Source organism: Quercus robur, chromosome 4 (assembly GCF_932294415.1).
Source record: "Quercus robur chromosome 4, dhQueRobu3.1, whole genome shotgun sequence".
Classification (NCBI taxonomy): Eukaryota; Viridiplantae; Streptophyta; class Magnoliopsida; order Fagales; family Fagaceae; genus Quercus; species Quercus robur.
The window spans coordinates 19508254-19532004 of NC_065537.1; the positions used below are offsets into that span (position 1 = coordinate 19508254).

At 35.7% G+C, this 23751-nt stretch overlaps 1 protein-coding gene across 4 annotated transcripts in view; it reads left to right on the plus strand.

Annotated features, from left to right (window-relative positions):
* LOC126720791 (kinesin-like protein KIN-14Q) overlaps positions 1-23751 on the plus strand; it is an 81547-nt gene that overhangs the window by 52099 nt on the left and 5697 nt on the right. Inside the window, exons 2-3 of one of the 4 annotated variants that reach the window (XM_050423612.1) lie at positions 23138-23180; positions 23277-23345. In XM_050423612.1, the coding sequence (XP_050279569.1) occupies positions 23138-23180; positions 23277-23345 (112 nt within the window). Of the gene's footprint in view, positions 1-22802; positions 23181-23276; positions 23346-23751 lie in introns of those variants that run through there. The other 3 variants (XM_050423614.1, XM_050423613.1, XM_050423615.1) reach the window with 3 other exon arrangements.

A 23751-nucleotide genomic window follows, 5' to 3' on the forward strand; every position in this document is an offset into this window, starting at 1 on the left:
AAAGAACATTGCATAAACTGATAGGGCGATATTCTTGGACCAATTTGGGGTTTTTTGTTTTGGGGATAAGGGTGATAAAGGTATGATTTAGAGGGTGAGGGAGAGTACCTGAGTTGAGCTAGGATAAAACTGAGCTTGTGACATCATTATCCACTAAGCCCCAAAAATGTTGATAGAACAAGGGGGCGCATCCCATTAGGGCCTAGAGCTTTCAGTGGGGCCATTTGCTTTAGTGTTGTGATAACTTCAGATTCTAGGAATGTACCTGTAAGTGCTGCATTCATATCCTCTGTAATTACCATTGGAATTTGATCAAGGATAGCCATATGTGGTTCCGGGCTTGATGTAGCAAACAACTCCTGGTAGTATCTCATAAAAACCGAAGCTATTGTTTCTGATTGAACCTACCAAGTATTTGTTTCATCTTTGATCCCACAAATCAAGTTTCTCCGTTGTCTTTTGCTAGCATGGCAATGAAAATACTTTGTGTTGTTGTCACCATTTTTGAGCCAAAGCACTCTTGAACGTTGACACCACAATCTTGCTTCCCTGTCAAGGAGTACATTTATATGTTCCTTAAGCACACGGATTTGATGATTTTGCCCATTCTCAAGTGCTGCTTGTTCGGCTTGGACTAATAGTGCTTTCTTCTTTTCCAACTCCTTCCTTACATCCCCAAAAATATTTCTATTCCACCAAGCTAGATTTTTCCCACAGGTTTCAACCCGCTTCAAGATACTCTTATCACTTGTTCCGTCTTGTATAGAGGACCATGAAGCTTCCATGGTTTCAGTACATCTTTCATCCAATAGCCACATTTCTTCAAACCTGAAGGGTCACTTACGTGGTGGTGGTTCAAACCCTAAAAGGTTAATTAATAATGGGCAGTGGTCTAAAGAATTACAATGGAGATGATTAACAATAGAACTAGGAAATTTCATGAACCGTGGATTGTTTACTGCCTCTCAAAAAAAGAGAGATTTTTGGAGTACTTTTTAGAGCACCTCTATTTTTGGGTAAGTGATGTGAAGTCGTCACTTATTTTTTTATACAAAAAAAAATAAGAAAAATAAATACAAATATACATGACTGAATAGCTCCTTTCATTAATTGAATAAAAAATTACTTAATTAAAAATAAATGAAAATTACATAGCTTTGGGTCTTAGTTACAATCTACCAAAAATATACATGGTTTTTTGTCCTAGTTACATTCTACCCAAAATAAAAATAAAGACAAGGCTTAGATCTACTTATCCAAAGACCTAAATTTGGAGGCTAGGTTATGGAATAGGAAGGTGTTAGGCACCCATTCCACCCAGACAGAGTCTGGTCTTCTAGATTCTTGTGGCCTATGTACCCTTTTATGCATGTCATGAATGATATGTTGAACATGGGAAACAAAAATTAAAACACATAAATTTATTTATGAATTCATTCTCTTCTTTGTTAAAAAAATTCAAATTTGTTTTAGTGATTAAAAAAAAATTGAGTTTGGTTTATATAAACAAATCTGATCTGTTTTTGTATGTGTAAAAAAAATGGTTTTTTGGAGAGAAAATTCAAATTTGTTTTTTAAGAATCTAAAAAAAATGGTTTTAATTCTGTAAAAGATCAGATCCGTTTTGTGATAATAATAAAAAATGGTTTTTTAATAACAGAAATATCAGATCTATTTTTTATATGTTCAAAAAAATATGGAAAAGATTTTTTTGAAGAGAATTTCACTCATAACATAAATTCATGATGCATGAATTAAAAAAAAACAAACAACCATAAACATAATCATGCATAATCTTTTTCTTTGTTTCAAAATCTGCATATGTTTTTAAAAAATCAAATTTGTATCTAAGAAAGATATAAATTAGTTTTTGATTGGAGAAAAATTCAAATCTACATCTAATGAAGATGCAGATCTGTTTTTTGATTAAGAAAAATCAAATCTACATCTAAGAAAGATGCAGATCCATTTTTGGTTAAGAAACATTCAAATCTAATTCTAAGAAAGATGTAGATCCGTTTTTTGATTAAGAAAAATTCAGATCTACATCTAAGAAAGATGCAGATCTATTTTTGATTTGAGAAAAATTCAGATCTATATCTAAGAAAGATGCAGATCTGTTTTTTTTTATTAAGAAAAATTTAGATCAACATCTAAGAAAGATGCAGATTCGTTTTTTATTAAGAAAAATTCAGATCTACATCTAAGAAAGATGCAGATCTGTTTTTTGAATTAAGAAAAAGAATTGGTTATGTGCAGATTATTGAAATTAAGAAAGAGATCATAAAAACTATATAAAAAATCAAGATCATGCTTTAAACCAAACAACAATTAACAATTCATGTTATGGATAACAAAAAAAATGCATCATCATAAACAAGAAGCATAAAGGAAAAGAAAGGGTGATTGAAATCAACCTCTTGCATAGAGCACTTCTTGTTAATGAGAGGATGTTTTAGGGTTCAAAGAAATTTATTCAATTATCTTTGAAACCTAAAAACCCTAATTTTAGAAGCAAATATCAAAGAAAGGATCAGAAAATATGAACAATTTGAGAGCATAAAAACGTATGCCTCTCAAAGCATCCAAAGGTCTCTTGAATTATGAGATCCAGTCTCTATTTATAGAGGTGGGAAAACTCTAAAAAATAGGCACTGACGATTAAAATGCGAATCCGGACACATCCTTTCGTGAAAAGGTCGAAAAGAATGTGCCTTATCGTCACCTAAAGGGAGTTGGGCCAAAGCCCAAAAGGGGGCCATTTGGCCCTTTTAAAGTGCCGTTCGGCACTCCAAAAGTGCCGAATGGTACTCTTGGATGCCGAATGTTCTTCCGTGTTCGGGTGCGTTTTGGACTCTCTTTTTAGGGTTTTTTGATCCGGTCCTTGTACCTAGACATGTTTTCATCCTTAGTCTATGAGTTTTATCTCTTTTTTGGATAATTCAGGCTTTTTTAGGAACAATTATCTTATAGATAAATACCCTAAAATAAATCTTGATAAAGTTCAGATTATCCACAATTTTATTGTTATCCAATCATCCATTTTATTCCTATGCATGCAATCCTATTTTAAACACTAATTATCAACCAATCACAAAATTATTTAATTAATTTTAATTGTTTAACCAATCAAAATTAATTTAAATTAATTGTGTGTGATCGACTCTACCTAGACACAATGCATGCTAACCGTGCAAACTTGATCATGTGATATCTTTCGATCCAATGGTCCGATTTGGAAACTGAACATACCGTCGTGACCGTTAGAATCTCAAGATCATTTTTATGATATGCAATGAATGAATTGATGCATATAATGCAATCATAATTTTTTTTTGGGGTACATGGACGGTCATTCCAGTCATCTTCCTTAATTAAATCATGGATGCAAAATTGAGTGTCTACAGAATGCCCCTCATTGATAGAGCTTGGAAAGCAAATGTCAATGTAAAACAAAGACACTAATTTTAGCGACCATGATTTAATTGAGGTTGAATTTTCAAAGGTCACCTAGCCCTCAAACCTAAAACTTTGGAACATAGAACTAGTGCCTTATCTTTTGACAAAAAATAAAAATACTTGACTTAGATGGTAGTTGATAACTCTGGAAATGATTCTTGACAAGTAGGGTGACCAAGAGGCTTTTCAATCCTAATCTTGAATATGGAGTTGTCTGCGACCAAAGGGCTTCTCAACCTCGATCTTGATGAAAGGTAACCTAAGGGTTTCTCAACCTTGAAGTTGGAGCTGGATCGTCAATCAAAGGGGCTTCTCTACTTCAATCTAGACTTGTTGAAATGTCGATCAAAGGTCTTCTCTACTTCGACTTGGAGTTATTGAAATGTCGACCAAAGGACTTCTCTACTTCGATCCGGAGTTGTTGAAATGTTGATCAAAGGACTTCCTACTTCGATATGGACTGCCGAAATGTCGATCAAAGGTCTTCTCTACTTCGATCTGGAGTTGTTGAAATGTCGATCAAAGGACTTTTCTACTTCAATCTGGAGTTGTTGAAATGTCGATCAAATGACTTCTCTACTTCGACTTGGACTTGTTGAAATATCAATCAAAGGTCTTCTTCACTTCAATCTGGAGTTTTTGCCTACAAAAAGTCAAAATTTGGGATTAGACTTTAATGATGAATGCTTTGTGGTCCCATTGCTTTTAGGATGTGCGATTTTCATTTGTTCCTTCTTGATTTGAAATTTATCAAGAAAAGTTTAATTGACAAAAGATTTTATTTTTGAGAAACATTTGATTTTTGAAACTTGGAAGTTTTGAAATTGACATTTAAAATTTTGAGACTTTGAAACTTCAGGATTTTGACTTGAAATTTGGAACTTTAAATCTGAAATTTTGAGATTTGGAATTTTGAAAATTAAGGCTTGAAAGTTTAATCATGAAATCTGAGGTTTGAATTTTTTCGAAAATTTTGAAAACTGAAGGTTTGGATTTAAAAATTAGGCATTGAGAATGTGGAATTGAAAATTTGGGAATGAAAATTTTGAATTTGAATTTTTATCCATAATCCATTCCAAAATTTCATCCTTTCTTTTATTTTTTTTTCTTTTTTGAAAATTTGATATTTATTTTTTTGGGTTGACTGAGTTGACTCAGCTCTTGGCTGAGTTTAAGTGTGGGGGCCGAAATTTTGGCCCCCCACTTCTTTGTTTCTCCCTTTTTCCTATTTTTGCTTCATCTTCATCAACTTCTCCTCCTCCATTGACACTATTCATCTTCTTCTTCCCCTTAATTTTTCTTCTTCATCTCACCATTTCTTCTCACAAAAAACACTTTTCTAAGCTTCTTAACCTTTCCTCCTCCATCTCCATCAATATTTCTTTAGATCCTTGTGTTTTTTAGCATTTTCACCACACACCCATTTTTGGTGAAACCCTTTTTTCTTTGCATCAAGATGGCTTCTTCCTCCAAGCGATCCTCTTTTCTTACTTTTCATGATAAGAAATATGATCCTATATTTGATTGGCATGATGAGGATGGGCTTCTTCAAGACCCTAGGACCCATTCTCCATATTGTCATGTAGACACCAAGGTGAGTTTTTCTTTGGTTTCTTTGCTTGGAAAAATGTTGTTTCATGTTTTATTGAAAGTTTCATGGTGAGATATTGTCATTTGGTTGTTGCAATTTGGGGCATTGTGTGATTAGTTGGTTTTGGAGCATTCTTGGAGTGGTGTTGTTGATGTTGTATTTTTTTTTTTTTTTTTTTTTTTTTTTTTTTTTTTTTTTTTTTTTTATCATGGTGCAATTTGGATAATGTTGGTAGTTCATGGAATTTTGACAATGTGGGTAAATTGTGATGTTGTTGGATGAACTTTGGTTTAGATTTTGGGAGTATTGGCATTGTGAAAATTTTGTATTGTAAGCTTAGATGAATATGTTCATGATGCATGTGGAAAAAGTTTGTTGGCATGTGTAAACTTTGTTTTATGGACATGGCAAAATTTTGTGGGTATGTGCATCGATATATTTGTGGGTATGGGCAAATTTTGTGGGTATGAAATTTTGACTTATGGTAAAATTTTGTTGGGTATGTGATGTTGATTCTTGGAAAATTTGTGTGGTTATGATTTTGGCTATGTAAGAATTTATTTGTGCATGGGCATGAACTTGTGGGAATTTTTATGGCTATCTTGGCCATGTAGGAATTTTTTGTGCATAGTTATAAAAAAAATTTGGTAGTTGTGTATGGATGTGTGAAAGATTTTGATTGTGGTGAAATTTTGGTGGGGCACTGATTTCTTGGTTGTGGTGGGGAATTGATTTTTGAGAATTTTTTTGGTCATGTAGGTTTTGATTGTGGAATTTTTTTTATTTTTTATTTATCATGTGATCTTTGGTTGTGGGAACCTTTTTAGACATTTAGTTTTGGTCATGGGGAATGATGAGCTAAACTTTTGTGTTGCAGAGCCTTAAGAGTCGAGGCAGTCTCCAAATGTTGAAAAATGCATGGGCAGCATTGTCTCCTAGCATCAAAAACACCATCAATGAAGCAGGCTTTGGCACTTTCTTCGAAGCTCTGTTAAATCAGGAAACACATTAATACAAAGATCTTCAGTTACTTCTTGCCTTGGCAAAGCGCTTCTGGGACACTACCTACACCTTCCATTTTCCAGGCATTAGGAAGGTAATGTTGACACCTTATGACTTCACTGTTATCATCGGTTTGAGATTGGGTGGTAAAAGAATTCTTGTCAATGATTCCCTTACTTCAGCTGAACTCAAGAAACTTCTAGGTGTAGTGCCTTCTAGAATGAAGAGTAACAATATCCCTTTGTCTTGGCTATGTGAAAATATTCCCCATTGTGAGACTGTGGCAAAGGGTGCTCGAATGTTCATGCTTCTTTTCATTGGGACTTTGTTGTGTCCAAATTTAGGCAGTACTGTGAATCTGCGCTACTTGAGGAGCTTGAGAAAAATTGAACAAATCCGGAATTATGACTGGAGTGGCATGGCTTATGCTACTCTAATGCATTTCATGACCCAACTCTCTAGGCGGAGCCTTTCAAGCTTGGGTGGGGCTCCATTTGTATGGCAAGTGAGGTTTGGTATTTATTTTGGCTATGTGTGGGTTTTGGAAAATCATTTTGGCTATGTATGGGTTTTGGAAAGTTATTTTGGCTATGTGGTAATGGTGTTGTGAATTTTTTAGGTTTGGATGTACGAGTACTTTGGAGTTGGTCTTGAAATTCAAGAAGTTGCTGACATTTTTCCTAGATTTCTCTGTCGGTTGCCCAAACATCATTTGTCTACACCTTCCAGGGGTTCTTTAGAAATTGGGTGCTTGGTGATTGATAATTTGACTGTTGATGATGTGAGTTCTTCCTCCTCTTTCTTTTGGAATCTTTGGCACTTGGCTATGGTTCAGTCTCTTCTCATTCTGAGTTCCTTTGTGACTTTTCAAATGGATTTAAATCCTTGGGCTAGATGTGAGGGGTATGCAAAGTGTAAGCGGGCCCTAGAACTGAATGGCCGTCAAGTGTTGTTTGAGTGTGGGCATGGAATGTATTGGTATCTTTGTGATTAGGTGTTGCCCCAAGTTGAACATGAGTATCTTCCTACCACAATTCCAACTCCTCCTTGTCACACTATCTGGTTGGCTGACTTTCTAGTTGATGAAGAGATTGCTTGGGCCCGTGATGGCTATATTGCTATAGGAGTAGAAAGGAATTATTCCAAATTCATCTGACTTCATCTGCAAGGTTGCTTGGTTGGCAAAACGGTATTTTTCTTCCCATCTAAAGTCAAATTTTTGATCTTGCAAATTCCTTTTCATGTTTCTGCTTGGTAACAATATTTGCATGTTGTATTTTTCAACCTCCATCTTCTGAAGGAAATGAAGGGGGAGAGGAAGAGGAAGTAATTCCCACTCCTCTCCATGCTGGTAGCTCTTCTAGTTCCTTCAAGGAGACTTATCCCCATTTTACGGCATGGCAGTATGATGTGATGAATCCTGATGAAACGTATAGTTCCATGCCTTTGACTAGGCCAAAGCACGTACCAAATGTTCCTTGGCCCGATCTAGTATGTTCTTGAATTTTCATTTCTTTATCCTTATTTCTTCTTGGCTTGATGAATGGCATTCAACTTGGTAGAGTTGTGCTTCAAATTGATGTGGATCTAGTAGAAGAAAGCATGCGGATAATTGGAGGCTTACAATCATTGGCTCGCACTCAGTCCTCCCAATATGTGCTTAATGATGCGAACTGGGTATGCCATGTTGCTTTCTGAGTGTCTTTGGCTTGAACTATGCTTGATAGTGGAATTAACTCCTGATTTTGATGACTTTTCAGGCACATCGAATGGAAACTGCTGACACTACCAGAAGAACTTTAGAGGAAAGGATCAGGAGCCTCGAACATGAAAATCGTTAGTACAATCCTCGTTTTTTCGCAAGTCAAGAAGGAAATACTGAAGGTGGCTTCTCTAGAGGTGGATCAAGGAGATCCTCACGCAGGCGGACTTGGAGTCCTAATGATGTCTGACTTGTATTTTTCATTTTTCCTGCAAAACAAAAGGAAGTGTTCCTTGGGCAACCTTGTATTAATTTCCATGTTTAGCTCTTTGCCCTTGGATCATGTAGAGACTTTAACTAAGACAAGTTTAGAATTCACCTTATGATGTCTTGTAATGCTAATTTAAACTTATCTGGCTCGACTCAACTCTGCTGGAATCTACACTTACTTGAATGCAATGGAGCCAAATGCCCCTAGTTTAAAATGGATGCATGATTTTTGGAAATCTTGGTTATGATGATTTTTTTTTTTTTAAAGAAAAATAATGGTGGACTTTTTTTTCTTTTTTCCTTTTTTTTTAAGATAAATGAGCCATGGGTGAATGCCCCAAGTTTAAAATTATAAATAAATAAAAAATTAAAAAAAAAAAAAAAAAGGAATGCATGATTTTTGGAAATCTTGACAATGATGATTTTTTTGATTCTTTGAAAATGAATGAGGTATGGGCGAATGCCCCTAGTTTGGAACATAAATCCATGAGTCTTAAAAAAAAAACTTGATTTGATCAATTTTTGAAAACAATGATGCAAGTGATGATTTTTGAAAACAAGTGAGCTAGACACGTCAGAATGCCTTAGTTTGACCCCAAAAAAAAAAATCTTTTTGAATGTTAAATGATCTTAAAAAAATTTCTTAGAGCGCAAAATTGTATGGAGTTGCGTGATTGTATGATGGGGGGACTATGTGCCACTTGGCAAGAGAGGAGTGCCATTCGGCACTTTTGGAGTGCCGTTCAGCACTTTGAAAGTGCCGATCAGCACTTTTTAGAGTGTCGAATGGCACCTGGCCACGCCACAACACTCATGCCATGGTGGGCCGACTCCGTACGCTTTTCCAATGCGTGTTTCTCGTTTTCGCAATTTTTGAAAAAAAATTTACTTCGTTTGTGATCATGAAACACTCTCCTACTCAGTTACAAACTCTCTGAGACCTATTTCAAACCTGATTAGGAATTGATGTAGCTTATATAAATGAATTCTCCTGTGACAAATCTCTGCATCAAGGTTAGTAAAACACAATAATCACAAGCAAAAGTCATCCATGGCTAACAATCATAATTTTTCTCATTCAACAATTCATGATATCAACAGATGGGTTTGTAGCTTTGATTTCAGTACCAAAACCAATTTTACAGCCTAAAAACTAGAGGGAATCAAGGCTCTAAGGAATGTGAAAATCAAGTGGGACTTCCTTCGTGCTGTTGTGAAATTCTAGGATCCCGAAGATCATGTATTTCAGTTTAACACCGCTGAACTCTATCCGATAATTGAAGAATTTTCTGCTATCCTAGGCTATGATCCAAGCAAAAAATCTGTAGCGGTTTCTTGTGATCCTAGGCATAAGGAATCTTTGTCTAATGCTCTCGGTCTTCTTACTTCCATTACTGATAGTATGATTGAAGGTCATATGGTGAATCTTCTAGGACTGGATGCTGGGTGATAATCCTGTTTCTTTGATCTTGGCAAAAACTCTTCTAGGACTGGATGCTGTATTTCATGGTGGAGAAACTCAAATCTTCTTAGGGAGTCCTTTGACTTTGCAGATATGGCTGATGAAGTGATTGAATATGATTGCAAAGCCTACAACCGGTAATTTCGAGCCTAACAGTTTTCTTAGCAGGGCTGTAATCAAAACTGAGTGCTAAACTAAGAGTGACTGGGTGAAATTCTTAGACAAGAAATCTAGTACCTCAATTCAATGGGATTGTTATTGGTGGAAGTGCCCACCCCCACTGCTGAGGTCTCTAGGATTAGAACACATCTTCCTTGTTAGGTTGCGGAGGGCAACTTTCTACAAGAGAGATAGACTCTTGAGGCAATTCAAATATGAGCAAGGAATTCCTGGTGGCAAAAGAAGAAGATTCTTCACTCCTGTGGACACAAATCCTACTTATGTACAAAACATGCTATTAGGATTGGAGATGGTTGATCGAGTGGACCAATCTTTTGTCAAGGTTCACTTTCACAGGATGACTACAAAATACTCTAACTGGTTGATAGACAAGATTGTTGATAAGGAGGCTGAGAGGATTACTATGAGAGAACAATTTCTCAAAGACAACTAGGAAAGACCCAATGAAGACAACTATGAATTCAAAAGAAGGGACAAGAATGATAAAGCACCTAACACAGAGGAAATTAGTGATCAACAAAAAGAGAAAAGACTGAAGACAAAGTGACCTTCTTATTCTTTGGCTTTGAACATGTTTATTTAAAAGTTAATGTAAAAACTCTTATGTTTAGGAATTATTTAGGATTTGCATGTTAGGAATTCTGTTTAAAGTGTAGGCTTTTGGGGTTTGGAATTTTTTATGGTTTGGTTTAGGGTTTGGGTTCTTGAGGTTTGGTTTGGTTTCGAGTTTGATTTAGGGTTTTTTGTAATGACATGGTTTAATGGAATGGTTGAATTTTTGAAAAAATTTGGTTAATGGTCAAATGGTGGTTTTGGGAAATTGTGATCGAACGAATGCATGGTTGCCTACGTACCTCCTTGGTAGAAGGATCAAGTCATCACATAGTTCATTGATGATGATTTTTTATTTGCCTTAACTTTTGCCTAGGTCGCCCTTTCGGGTTTTCAACCTAGCAGGCTCTCTCACTCTCCTTTTTTTTTTTTTTACTTACCTTTTGCATAGATTGCCCTTTCAAGTTTTCAACCTATCCCTTTTTCTTTTTTCTTTTTCTTTTTTTTTGTCAAGCCTAGGAAGGGAAATAACATAATTTACAACCACTTCAGACGTGATGCTTTCTGACTACCACCTCAAACGTGGTATTTCTTCAATTGATCCATGTTGGTTGGCTCAGTGAAAAGGTTTGCATCTAAGTTCATCAACCTTACTGCTCCCCCAAAATATATTTGCTTGATAATGTATGGGCTTGCCCAATTTTGCTTGAACTTCCCGTTTGCATCTTGAACCGGGGCTTGGATTTCCTTCAACACTAAATCCCCCAACTTCAAATCTCTGGTTCTCACTTTCTTGTCAAAAGCTTTCCTAAGCCTTCTTTGATAACTTTGAATATGATACAAGGCTTTGAGTCTTTTCTCATCTAGCATGCACAATTGATCATATCTGCTTTGCAACTAATCTGCTTCAGGGATTTTAATTTCCAATATTGTCCTTAGTGAATGGACACCCATCTCAATGGGAGAGATTGCTTCGATCCTATACACCAATGAATAAGGAATGGTTCCTATGGAAGATCGAATTGATGTTCTATACCCCCAGAGTGCATAGGGCAACTGTAGGTGCCAGTCCTTGTAGTTCTTTATGCTCTTCTTCAAGATTCGCTCTATATTTTTATTAGCAGTCTCAACTGCTCCATTAGTTTGAGAACGGTAAGGTGAAGACTTGTGGTGCTGTATGTTGAATTGTCATAGCAGCTTCTCTGTTTCTCCCTTGAAATGATGCCCATTGTCTGAGATAATTTCATGCGGTACCCCATATCTGCAGATGATATTGGTCTTGATGAATTGAGCAACTTTCTTTGAATTCAAGACTTTGTATGAAGCAGCTTTTACCCATTTAGTAAAGTAGTCAATGGCTACAAGTACGAATTCATGACCATTGGATGCTGTTGGGTGGATCTTCCCAATGATGTCTATTCCCTATGTAGAGAATGGCCAGGGTGATGTCATAGTATGTAGTGGCATGGGTGGCATATGTTTCTTATCTCCATGGACTTGGCATTGATGGCATTTTCGAACATGAGCCGCACAATCGACTTCCATAGTAGTCCAATAATAGCCTTGTCTCATTATCTTCCTTGACAGCATGTGTACATTCATATGTGGCCCATAACTTGACTCATGAACCTCTTCAATTATTTGATGTGCTTCCTTAGCAGTTACACAAAAGAGATGAATTCCATCATATGATCTTCTGTAAAGCCTTTCACCATAAATAATGTAATTAGTGGACAACCTCCGAATGGCTAATTTGTCGTTCTTTTTTGCAGATGGTGGGTATGTCCCATCCTTGATGTATTGTAGGATGTCTGAATATCATTCACCTTCCCCACTCTTTTCCTCATCTTCTTCTATTGTTATGCAATAGGCTGGTTCTTCTTTTTGTTCCAACACTATCGGTCCAGCTTCATCTTCTTTTGGCCCATCCATTATGGATGCCATGGTTGCTAAAGCATCTACAATTTGATTCTGCATCCTCAGCACATATTGATATTGAATCTTGCTGAATTTTGATGCCCACTTCTGAAGACATTCATGATAAGGCATAAGTCTTTCTTCTTTGATCTTCCATTTATTCTGAATCTAAGAGATTATCAAGGCTGAGTCTCCATATACCTCAAACTCCTTTACTCCTAGGCCTAAGGCTGCTTGTAGGCCCATGATGCAAACTTCATATTCAATGGCATTGTTGGTGGCAGGAAGTTTAGTCTGCCAGAAAATGGGATATGTCCCTTTTGGAGAAATTAAGAGAACTCCAATTCCACTTCCATTTTGATTTGTGGCTCCATCAAAGTACATCTTCCATGATTCTACCTCAATCCCCATGATGTCTTCATCCGGAAAGTCCCCTTGAATCTCTTCGGCTTCTTCTGGTGAACAATGGGCTAAGTGATCAGCAATTGCTCTTCTCTTCACAAATTTCTGAGTCACATACTTAATATCGAATTCTGACAAAGGCAAAACCCATTTAGCAGTCTTTCCATCTTGCACAGGTTTTTCCATTAAGTACTTCAAAGGATCCATTCTTGCAATCAACAAAACCTTGTAAGCAAGCATATAATGTCTGAGTTTACAAGTGCTACACGTCTTCTCTTATGGTGAATACTTTTCTTCATAAGCAAAATCTTCTTGCTAATGTAATAGATTGCATTCTCCTTTCTAGTCTCCTCTAGGTATTGAGCAAGTAAAGCCCCCATTGTTCTATCAGTAGTGGTGAGATACAACAATAATGACTTTTCAAGTGCCGATGGGACAAGTATTGGTAGCTTCATCAAATAGTTCTTGATCTTCTCAAAGGCTTCTTGGCATTGTTCATTCCACACTATTGGGACCTCCTTCTTGAGCAGTTGGAAGATTGGTTCACATGTCATAGTGAGTTAGGCTATGAACCTGCTGATGTATTGTATCCTCCCTAGAAATCCTCGAATCTCCTTTTCAGTTCTTAGAGGCTTCATCTCTACAATTGCCTTGATTTTCTCAAGATCAACTTCTATTTCCTTCTGGCTTACCATAAACCCTAACAGTTTTTTGGATGTGACTCCAAAAGCACACTTCTTTGGATTCAACCGCAACTTGTAGAAATGGATTCTTTCAAAGAACTTCCTCAAAGCTGGTATATGCCCTTCACGGTCTTTGGACTTCACTATCATATCATCAACATAAACCTCTACTTCTTTATAGATCAAATCATGCAACAAAGTTGTGGCTGCTCATTGGTAAGTAGCACCAGCATTTTTAAGGCCAAATGGCATAACCTTATAGCAATATGTCCCCCATGGAGTGATAAAGGAGGTTTTCTCCATATCTTCTGGAGCCATCTTAATCTGATTGTATCCTGAAAACCCATCCATAAATGATAACAAAGCATGACCTGTTGTGTTGTCAACCAAGACATCAATGTGAGGCAATTGAAAGTCATCTTTTGGACTGGCCTTATTCAAATCTCAAAAATCTACACACATTCTGACCTTCCCATCCTTCTTTGGTACCAGAACCACATTAGCTAACCACTCTGGATAGTTAACCACTCTCAAGAATCTTGCATTGTACTGTTTCTCCACTTCTTCTTTGATCTTGAGAGTCCACTCTAGCTTCATTGTTCTCAATTTCTACTTGATTGGCTTCATGTTTGGATCTGTTGGAATGCAGTGTTGTACTATATCTGTATCAATCCCAAGCATGTCTTCATATAACCAGGCAAAGACATCTTTGAATTCTATTAGCAGTGCCACTAATGCATCTTTCTCTAAAGTGGTTAAGGTATTGCCCACTTTTATCATTTTAGGTTCATCATCGGTTCCCAGGTTAATGGGTTGGGTTTCTTCTTTTATAGGTTCTAGGTATCCATATTTTAATTCCTTATTATTAACAGTTTCTTTACCAATTTCAAAAATAAAGACATTCAAAGCCAGCAAATAAGCAGAATCAAAAATCATATTAAAAGGGAAAGAGTTTTTAACAGACTCTACAAGCTCAACTGGAAAACTATCACAAACAGATTTAACAGGAATAGAAACACTAGCAAAAATGGACTCAATAGAAATGGAAACAATGTTCTTGGTAGGAGTGACTGGCTCGGCAATCTTGATCTTCTTGGCAAAAGTGACTGACTTAATGGTCTTATCTTCCTCACAGAGTTCTCCATAAGGTGGGCGGCTCCCTCCCATGCCCAGTTCTTCAACTCGATCGTGGCTTCCACAATGGCATATGGCTCCCAGTAAGCTCCTTCTTCCCTCAGCATCAGTGATGTGGGATCTACATCCATATAATCTGAAGCTTCTTCTTCAACCTCTATGTCTATAGGATTGTCGGTCACAAAAGCATCCAAGCGCTTTATGCTATCCATCCATTCATCAAATAGGTTGTGCTTGCCTCTGTTACTCAAGTAGGTAGGTTGAGGGAGATGCTTTGACTCACTTTCTTTCATCCTCTCATCATTACAATTAGCATTCTCAAGTGTCATGATTCTAAGACTATGGACCATCAGCTTTTGGTCTAAAGCGGCCAATCTGGCATCTATGTCATCCTCATCTTTAGTATGTGTGGTTGGTGAACTTGGTTCTGAATCATAATACGACCCCAATTCTGAAACCTCTCTTCCATGCTTGTCATACCTAGGGCCAGACCTTGAACTAACATTAGTGATATCACTCCAATTTGAAAGGTGCCCATAGGGATATTCATCATGATACATTTGATTGGCTTGTGCATTCTCCTCTCTTGCATTCTCTAACACATTTATCAGCCTGTATTGATCACTATCAGTGTTGCTCCACCTATTAGCTTCAGCATCATCTTCAATATCTTGATCATAGTAGTCCACATCATCATATTCTTCATAGAATAGATCTGCATCTTTGTCTTCTCTATCACTAGGGGGTTCACCCCAATCATTGCCACTGTATTGGCTATCATAATCTTTGCTAATGTTACTCTCACTATCGCTATTGCTATTATCATCATCATGTCCACTGTTACTGTTGCTACTGTCACTACTACTATTACTCTCGGCATCACTTCCTTCATCATCATCGCTAGGGGCTGCTCCCCCTTCCTCATCTTCATCATTAGCTCTTAGTTCGTACGGGCTCTTCAATACATATTGGCAAGCCTCCCAATATTCTTCTTCTTCTATATTGCAAATAGCATGTCCAAGGAGTGTGGTCATGGCATCAGGGTCCATGTAATCAGCCCAATCAATAGGAACCCAGGTTATGTCTTCCTTCTTCAATTCTGGAACCTTGTTGTTGCAATCAAGTAGTATCTCGAACCATAACGAATTTAAAATAAAATAAGAAACATTAAATTCTAAAGATGCAAGATGTAAACCTCATATAATATACACGAAAAATATCTATACATCTTCCATATAAGAATTATGTAAGGCTAAAATGTGAGCCCCACAGATACTTTCTCCATATACACGTCATAGAAAAACAAAATAGAAAACTATAACAAGCTCTAGCGAGTCTATTCTCAACATATAAAATAATAGAAAATTTAAGTTTTCAAAACATTAAAATGCAAGTTATACTACAATACAATACACGTTTATTTATATCATTTTAGTCATTTTTCAGTTTGGGTTTCCCATATACTCAAGGAACAAAAGAAACTTGCACACACATACACACACACAGAGAAAGAGAGATTCGGGGTGGCGAACCGAAGAGTTGTGGAGGCCAACTATCGAGAACTCCAAGCTTTGAAGACTATGACGACGTAAGTGATTTTTTTCCCTAATGAAATTAGGGGTTTATTTTTTCAGTAAACAATAAAGATATATATTAAAAGGCCGTTTTGAGATGGGATAACTCTTTAAATCAAAAAAAAATCAATAACATCAAAGTATATTGTCTCTTGCTTTTTTATTTTTTATTTTTTTGAGATTGTTGATTTGGGAATTCTAGAAGTTGTTAAAAATGGATTTATTATTTGAATTTGGAGACATTATAGGCTCAAGAATGGGCTAGATGTTTTGTTTTTCTCTTTGTATTCAATTATATAATTTTAGGGAATCCAAGTTTTTAGAGAGAATTAATAAAATTAATAGTATCTCTCTCTCTCTCTCTCTCTCTCTCTCTCTCTCTCAAAAACAAAACCATCCCTTTCTTAAATGGGGAGGGTCCTATTTTTACTAGTAGTGCCTTCCTCTCAATTAAGGGGGGATTGTGTGGTGGAGATTAAAGATACTTGTTCCATCAGAGGTCTCCTCAACCTTTTAGGAGAATGAGTGGGCTATTGGGTGAGGAGCACTCTTCAGGAGGTCATTCAGTAATAAATGCATCCCTTCATAGATGGGTAGATTCATTTAAAGTGACTGTTTGCGAGATCTAGGTGTTGATTTCCCTAATTCGTCAATTGTACTATTTGTGAGACTTTAGATATCCATTAGTTCTTCCACAATTTGTTCATACCCTCAGCGCTACCTTCCCTAATTCGTCGATTGTACTATCTGTGAGACTTTAGATATCCATTAGTTCTTCCATTGTTTGTTCGTACCCTCGGTCATAAGCCGAGATCATGATATTCCTTGGCCATGTGCCGATCTAGAATGAGGATTAATGCTAGGCTGTGCTCTACGGCCCAATGAGAGCTTTGACTTCATCCTTTCCCAACACTCAGCTAGCCTTTCTCGTAACTATCCTAGGCTAGACATAGGCCTCTCCTTTATTCCATTCCCACGAGCATTGGGATCATGGAAATTTTGCAAATAGTCCAACCCCTTACACTACCAAAAGAGTTTTGTTTAACGAAAATACATTATTATTCATTAGTCAATGTAAAATAGCGTAAGGGATCAATTTTACACAACTATGTAGACATCTCATTTTGTACCCATTAATAACCTTTGGTCCCCGGCCCCAATGATGAGCTTGACATACATCAACCAACGGTGATTAAATAGTTTTCAATAATTTGGAGGTAATCACAACTCAAAAGTGCTCAAATCGCTTTGAAAATGATGCTGAAAAATGACATTTTCTCACAATTTTGAACATACCTTTTGATCTACAAATAATATTTATGTGAGGTCTATTTCATTAGAAATTAGACATCTTGAGCTTCAATTTGAATATAATTTTTGTATAATTTAGATTTAAAATAAGTGAATTATGACCGTTTTAAGTCAAGCCAGTAGTGTAGTCAAATTTACGGTTCTGCACGCTCGTGTTTGGAAGCATGCACACATATACCCAACCATGCAAGCGCATGGTGCATTCTAGAACCTCAGAAATTCAATTTTAAGGGCCCAAACCTTTATTCTTTGATTGGATTCTGGCCCCTATATAAACCCTTAGGAACGTCCAAAACCCTCTAAAAGGCTCCGAAAACCCTAGTTTACACATATAAATACTCACCTTATGTCTCTAATCCAAACCCTAAATAAAGAGAGTTTATTTTTTGCCTCCATGTTTTTTAAAACCCTAGTTCAACTTTCTAAACACCCACACAACACCCAAGCACGTTTTTATAGACTCAAAACCTCTTTTTAGCAATCTCTTAAGGCAAAAACTTGTTTTCAAAGTTATTTTCTAAATCTTTTTCAAAACTAATCTTTTTCTTGAGTTGTAATTATCTTGTTCTTTTTTTTTTTCTTTAATTCTCTTGTTTTATCAATATAATCTCAGTATTGTAAGCACTGAGGGGTCAATTAAATAACCTTAAACTTGTGATCCTAAGCAAGGTGAGTATTCTTTCCTTAAACTCCTTCTTTGCTTAATATGATTCACATGAGTTCTTGATATAGTTTCTTTAAATTGTTATATTTGATTTGTTTGATATTTTTAATTCTTTTGATATGTATTGATCTGATTTTGGGCTGATTATAATCTGTTTTGTAGTTTTTGTTTTATTATTTTAGTTTTACATAAGTTTGACACGATTGTCTATTTGACATTAGTTTAGTTTACTATTTGATTTGTTTCATGGTTATTTGTTTATGTCAATGCTTTGTTTTATTTAGGGTTTCAAACATGCTCATTTGATTTATGTGTTAATCTTCTATAATTGTTTCAATCTGTAAAAATGTGATTTTATGCAATTTTTGTATTAACGATGCATGTGCAAGGTTTCGACCATGTATACACATAGTTGAGTATATGTACGCACCCCAAACCCATATTAGGGAAAATTTCTTGTTTTTATTTAATGAATTGTTTTTGACATGTTGTTTGATTCAGTTTGACTCTATTTTAGGTTAATTAATTATGTTTAATTGTATTTCATGTTTGTTTTAGTCATTGTAAGCGACTAAATTTCTAGTTTGAAATAAATCAAACAAGTAAAATAGTTTCACAAATGCGAATTTGTATTGATGATTGTGTGGTACAATTCTCTGGAATTACAAAAGAGTGATCCTCTGATTCGATCTCCTTGCAAAACTTATTGATTAGATTTATGGTAATGTGGATTTGACTTGAACACAAAATAGCCTTTAATTTGGTTGAGGGATGGATTGAAGATTACTGAAACGGAATTACAATGAATCTCTGGCTATGAGCTTGTTTAGAAATTCTTTGTTCTTTGCGTTCTTCGTGTTCTTCGTGCGTTCTTCGTCTTCGAAAGTTTATGGTAGAAGTTCTTCGGAGCTTTAGAGGCTTTAATCCGTTGAGCTTCAATGATTTGTGATTTGTTGATGTTTTCGGACACTTTTGGCTTGATTCCCGTGAACTTTAAGATCTAGGCAGATGATCTGGATGATTCTGCTTCGAATGTTCTTCGACTTTTGGGGTTTGAAGTTCTTGAAGTTCTTGAAGTTCTTGAAGGCTTTGAGGCTTGATCTTCACAGAGCTTTTTCACTTCTGAATTCTGGTCCCCCTAAATGTCTCAGGAAGGCTTCTATTTATAGGAATTTTGGGGTGGGTGAGCGATACGTGGCAAAACTTGATTGGTGACACATGTCACAGCCTGATTGGTCCGCTTGTGTCATCGCTTACACGTGCTGGACTGCTTGAGTCATCGCTTACACGTGCGAGGCTGCTTGAGTCATCGCTTACACGTGCGCTGATGCGTGATTGGTTCTTGCATGACACTTGGCAAATTTCTGTTGGCTTCTGAATAGTGATAGCAAAACCTAGCAGCAATACATGGTGCTCTGTAATTGGCTGTATTTTGTGGACTTGGTAATGTGACGTGTCAGCTTGCGATAGGTCGGGAATTTTCCCTCTCTACAGTCATTTTGCCATAATATGTTTTACTTGATATCTTTCCTTGCATGTTTATTTTTATGTTAATTTTTCTTTTTAATGTAATCTATTTAATTTTGGTTTTATTTTATTTTATTTTTTTATATGTTATGATGTAATTTTTGACATGTTGTGTGCGTTATTTTATTAAGTGCATGATGTATGTTTAGGTTAGGGTTAGGGATTTTGGCTCTTTTAATAGTTTCTTTATCTAAATATGGTCTATCAACACATAATGGAAGCCAGCCCACAAGTCAGGCGGTCTTAGGTACCTAACACCTTCCTAAGCCATACCCAAACTCCAAACCCATAATCTGGTATATAGACCTATGTATGTAAGTAAAGGGCCCAAAAGGCCCAATTTGGTTCCTGGACCTAAACCAAGTGGTGACTCTTAAATCTCCACCTCCCATCCATTCAGCTAAGGCGTACTTTCCATGGGGGACATGAACCACACGTGAGTAGTGCGAGATGGTGCGCTCAGACTCTAAAAATCACTTATATTAGTTTAAATTGTGAAAGTTTGGATTGTTGCTACTCACTATAGTATAAGGCTACTGTAGCTATATAAATTGATAAAGAAATAATGAAAAATAAGAGAGAGAATTATATTTGATTTGGGAGAATAATAAAAAAAATTAATAAAGAAATAATATTCTAATGAAATGTAGTGTAAAATAGATAATTTGTTGTAGAGTGTTTTGAAAAGTTATTGTGTAAAATAGAAAAAGTATATTCTTATGCTACAGTAATTTTTTCACAAGCTGATGCGAATGCTCTAGTCCCTAAAGTTTTCCTAATGGGTGTTATTGGTCCATAAAGTTTCAAATGAGCACTATTGATCCATGAAGTTTAAAAAATGAACTTTGTTGGTCTCTTCGTTAACTTCCATTTGTTTTCTTGCCTATTGCAAATTTTTTATTTTATTAAAAAATACACGTAAGCATCAACTCACAATGTGAATTATCAAACTATTTTTAAAGATTAGACTTATTCCAATCCCTAAAAAACCCAAATCCGAACTAGAACCTCCATACTAGCCTCCACAATAATACCAACTATGAAGCCACAACCGCCATAGACTTCATCACAAAATCTAAATCTCATTGTCGGATTCCACAACTCATGACAAAAGCCACATCAACCCCATGATGATCCTCTACAAGGAACATAAAAAATTCAAATCTATATAAAATAATGGATTGTCTTCAAAAGCCATGAAATTCTCCTTAGCTTCATTGTTACCAAAGAATGGATCTACTTCATCATTTAGACCCATAGCATTAATAAAAAATGAAAAATAGTTTTTAAAGTTGTAGAATAGTTTGTAATTGTAGCATTACTTAAAAAAATGAGAAGTGCTACGTCAACAACATTTTTATGATACATTCACAACAAATCTTAGGTGGTAAGTTGTTACTAGTTTTAATTTGAAGCCACCACTAGAATTACTTTTTTGCCCACTAATAACAACTTTCCACTTAGAATTTGTTGTGAAAATATCATGAACATAACATTTCCATATAAAAATAAATAAATAAATTAAGAAGCCCCATTACTTAAAAATTGACATATCATTATTTCATTAAATACTTGGGCAAGAAAACTAACAGAAGTTAACAGAGGAAAAAATAATGTTCATTTTTTTAAGTTTAGAGACCAACTAGCCTCATCACACACGCAAAGCGTATGCTATGAGGCTTTTTTTTTTTTTTTGGTTTAGTGCCATAATAAAAATTATAAATTTAAAAAAAAAATTAAATGTATGCAGAATGACTGACTTTTCGAACAGAGTTTCCCTTATCAAATGACCTAGAACATTACAAAAATTTATCAAAAATAAAACTTTTACACTTTTCATTTCTTTTCTTTTATTTTTTTTCTTTTTTGACAAACAAGGATATCTAGACCTCTTCAAGTATTTGACTATTCTCTCGAGTGTATGCAATCCTCCCATCCCACACACACCAGGTTATTATAGGAAAGAATCTCATAGGAGTGGTCCCAAAATGTTGGCGAGAGAAATATCATAACGCCTTTGGAACCACTAAGATAACCCCTTGGGGTTTACACTCTACATTTCTAACAAAGGAGACCTAGGTGTTTTGGTATTCACACAAGTACCACTTGATATGGCTAAACCTTTTGCTATTGAAGAGGTGTGTTGGATGCATTGGCTTGGTGAAAGTCTCTCAACAGTCGTACCTCCTCCTCTAATAATTGAGAAAGTTGGTTTTGAATGCCGTCATAGATGACAAGGTTGAGGGTGTTCCATATGTAACGGTGAGAAAGCTTTTGGAGTATATTTTTGGTTAGAGAAAAAAAGTCATCTACCATTTTCTAGGCAATGAACAAATTACAAACTAACTAACAGAATTGAACATAATATATTTGTAAACAAAAATTAATGAAAAGACCTTTAAATGAATTATGGAATGTAGCATCTACTTAAACAATGTAGCATCCAGTTAGCTCAACTGGTAAAACCTCTGATGGTTAAATAATAAATCTGGGGTTCAATCCCCACCTACACCAAAAACCGATTGGTGTCTTGGTTTGATGATAAAGAGCTATCATCAGAAGCGAACGTCATAGATTGAAACTCTTTAAAAAAAAATAGTTAAACAAATCAACCAAAATTCCAAGAACCCTTGCTTTTCTCTCACGTTTTTTGAGAAACATTAGGAAAGGACAATAGACCGATTTCATTATCATTTTGTTGAAACCAAAAAAGTATAGATGGAGAAAGAGCCTACCCAACTGATCTCATATTAAGGTTGAAATCCAAAAAAAAAATTCAGTGATTTAATGTAAAGAAAATCACTAAAAAAATGAAACTACATAGTTTTTAAGTCATTAACGGAACATTTCTGGCAGAGGCTAACAGTCTAATTAAATAAAATTGAAACTAAGAGGACTAAATTAAACCAAAGAAAAGTTAGAAGATATAATTGAATTTTAAATAAAATTAGAAAGTTCAATTTGAAATTTAGCCTCTCTTTTTTTTCCTCTTTCAATAATTCAATAGTTGGAGTTTCCCAAAAAAAAAAAAATCAATAGTTGGGATGGACGGATTTAAACCTTAAAGATGTTCATTCTTGGTTGAAATCATTAGATTGTGTCAAATTGTCAATTGAACTATGAGACTTTTGGTCTATTCTAAGATCAATCATGTCATCATGTGCAGTAGAGTGGGATTGTGGCACATGGGTCATATATAGTGCCTCATGAGTCATGAAACAAAATTTCCCTGCTTGTATTAAAGCTTGGGCTAATGAATTCGGTGACCATTTTTCAAGTCCAATGTCCCTGTCCATGGCCAAAAAGTTGTTTCAGCCCAAAAAGGAAAAGGTCTCCTATTTTCCTTTTGGGCCCCATTAACATTACGCACTTTCAAATTTCAAAATGGCAACGGTCATCTATTCCAAAATAACTCAGATTCATCCTCAAAACGAAATCAACGGCATCCCAAAAGCAAGTAACCAATACTTTCCCTTTTTACTCTCCCTCTGTAGAGATTCAAAAGCATTTGAGTTTCTTTCTTTCTCTCTCTTGTAATTTTCTGTCTTTCTTTTTTCAAAAACCCAACTCAACTCTTTTTATCGCTCTCATTCAAAAAACAGTCATAAATACATTTTTAAGTTTTAACAACAATGGAGGAGGATGGTAATCAATGGCATGACCCACTTCTTCTTACCGACGTTTCTTGGCAAAACCAAAGCTCCAGTTCTCACTCTCACTCTCACTCTCACTCACCCTCTCACTCTCACTGTAAGTTCTTTCAATTTCACTTTTATCTGTCCTCACAAATCTTTTCATGCACATTCTCTCACTTCTTAATCTCCCTCTCTTTCATTTCTTTTACAGACAATTCGCCTCCTTTGCCCAGCTATCATATGCAAACTTCTACTATGGCTGATCAAGATCCATATGAGGGTAATGTGGCTAAGATCTTTGTACTTATTTAACTCATTTTTCTTTGCTTTAGAATTGTGTAATGGGTCAATTTCAAAATTAAAGCTTGGATGCTATAAGTAGGCTAAAAAATCCAATGACCCATTTGACAATTTTGTGGCTAAGATCTTTGTACCTGTTCTTCTACTCATTTTTCCTTGCTTTCTTTACAAAATCGTACTTCAGAATTGTGTAAAATGCTAATCACGATAGTGGGTCAATTTCAAAATTAAAGCTTGGTTGCTAATTAGTAGGGGAAAATTCCTATGACCCAGTTGATAATTATGTGGCTAAGATCTTTGTACCTATTCTTCTACTCATTTTTCTTTGCTTTCTTTACAAAACCATGCTTTAGAATTGTGTAAAATGCTAATCATGAATTCATGAT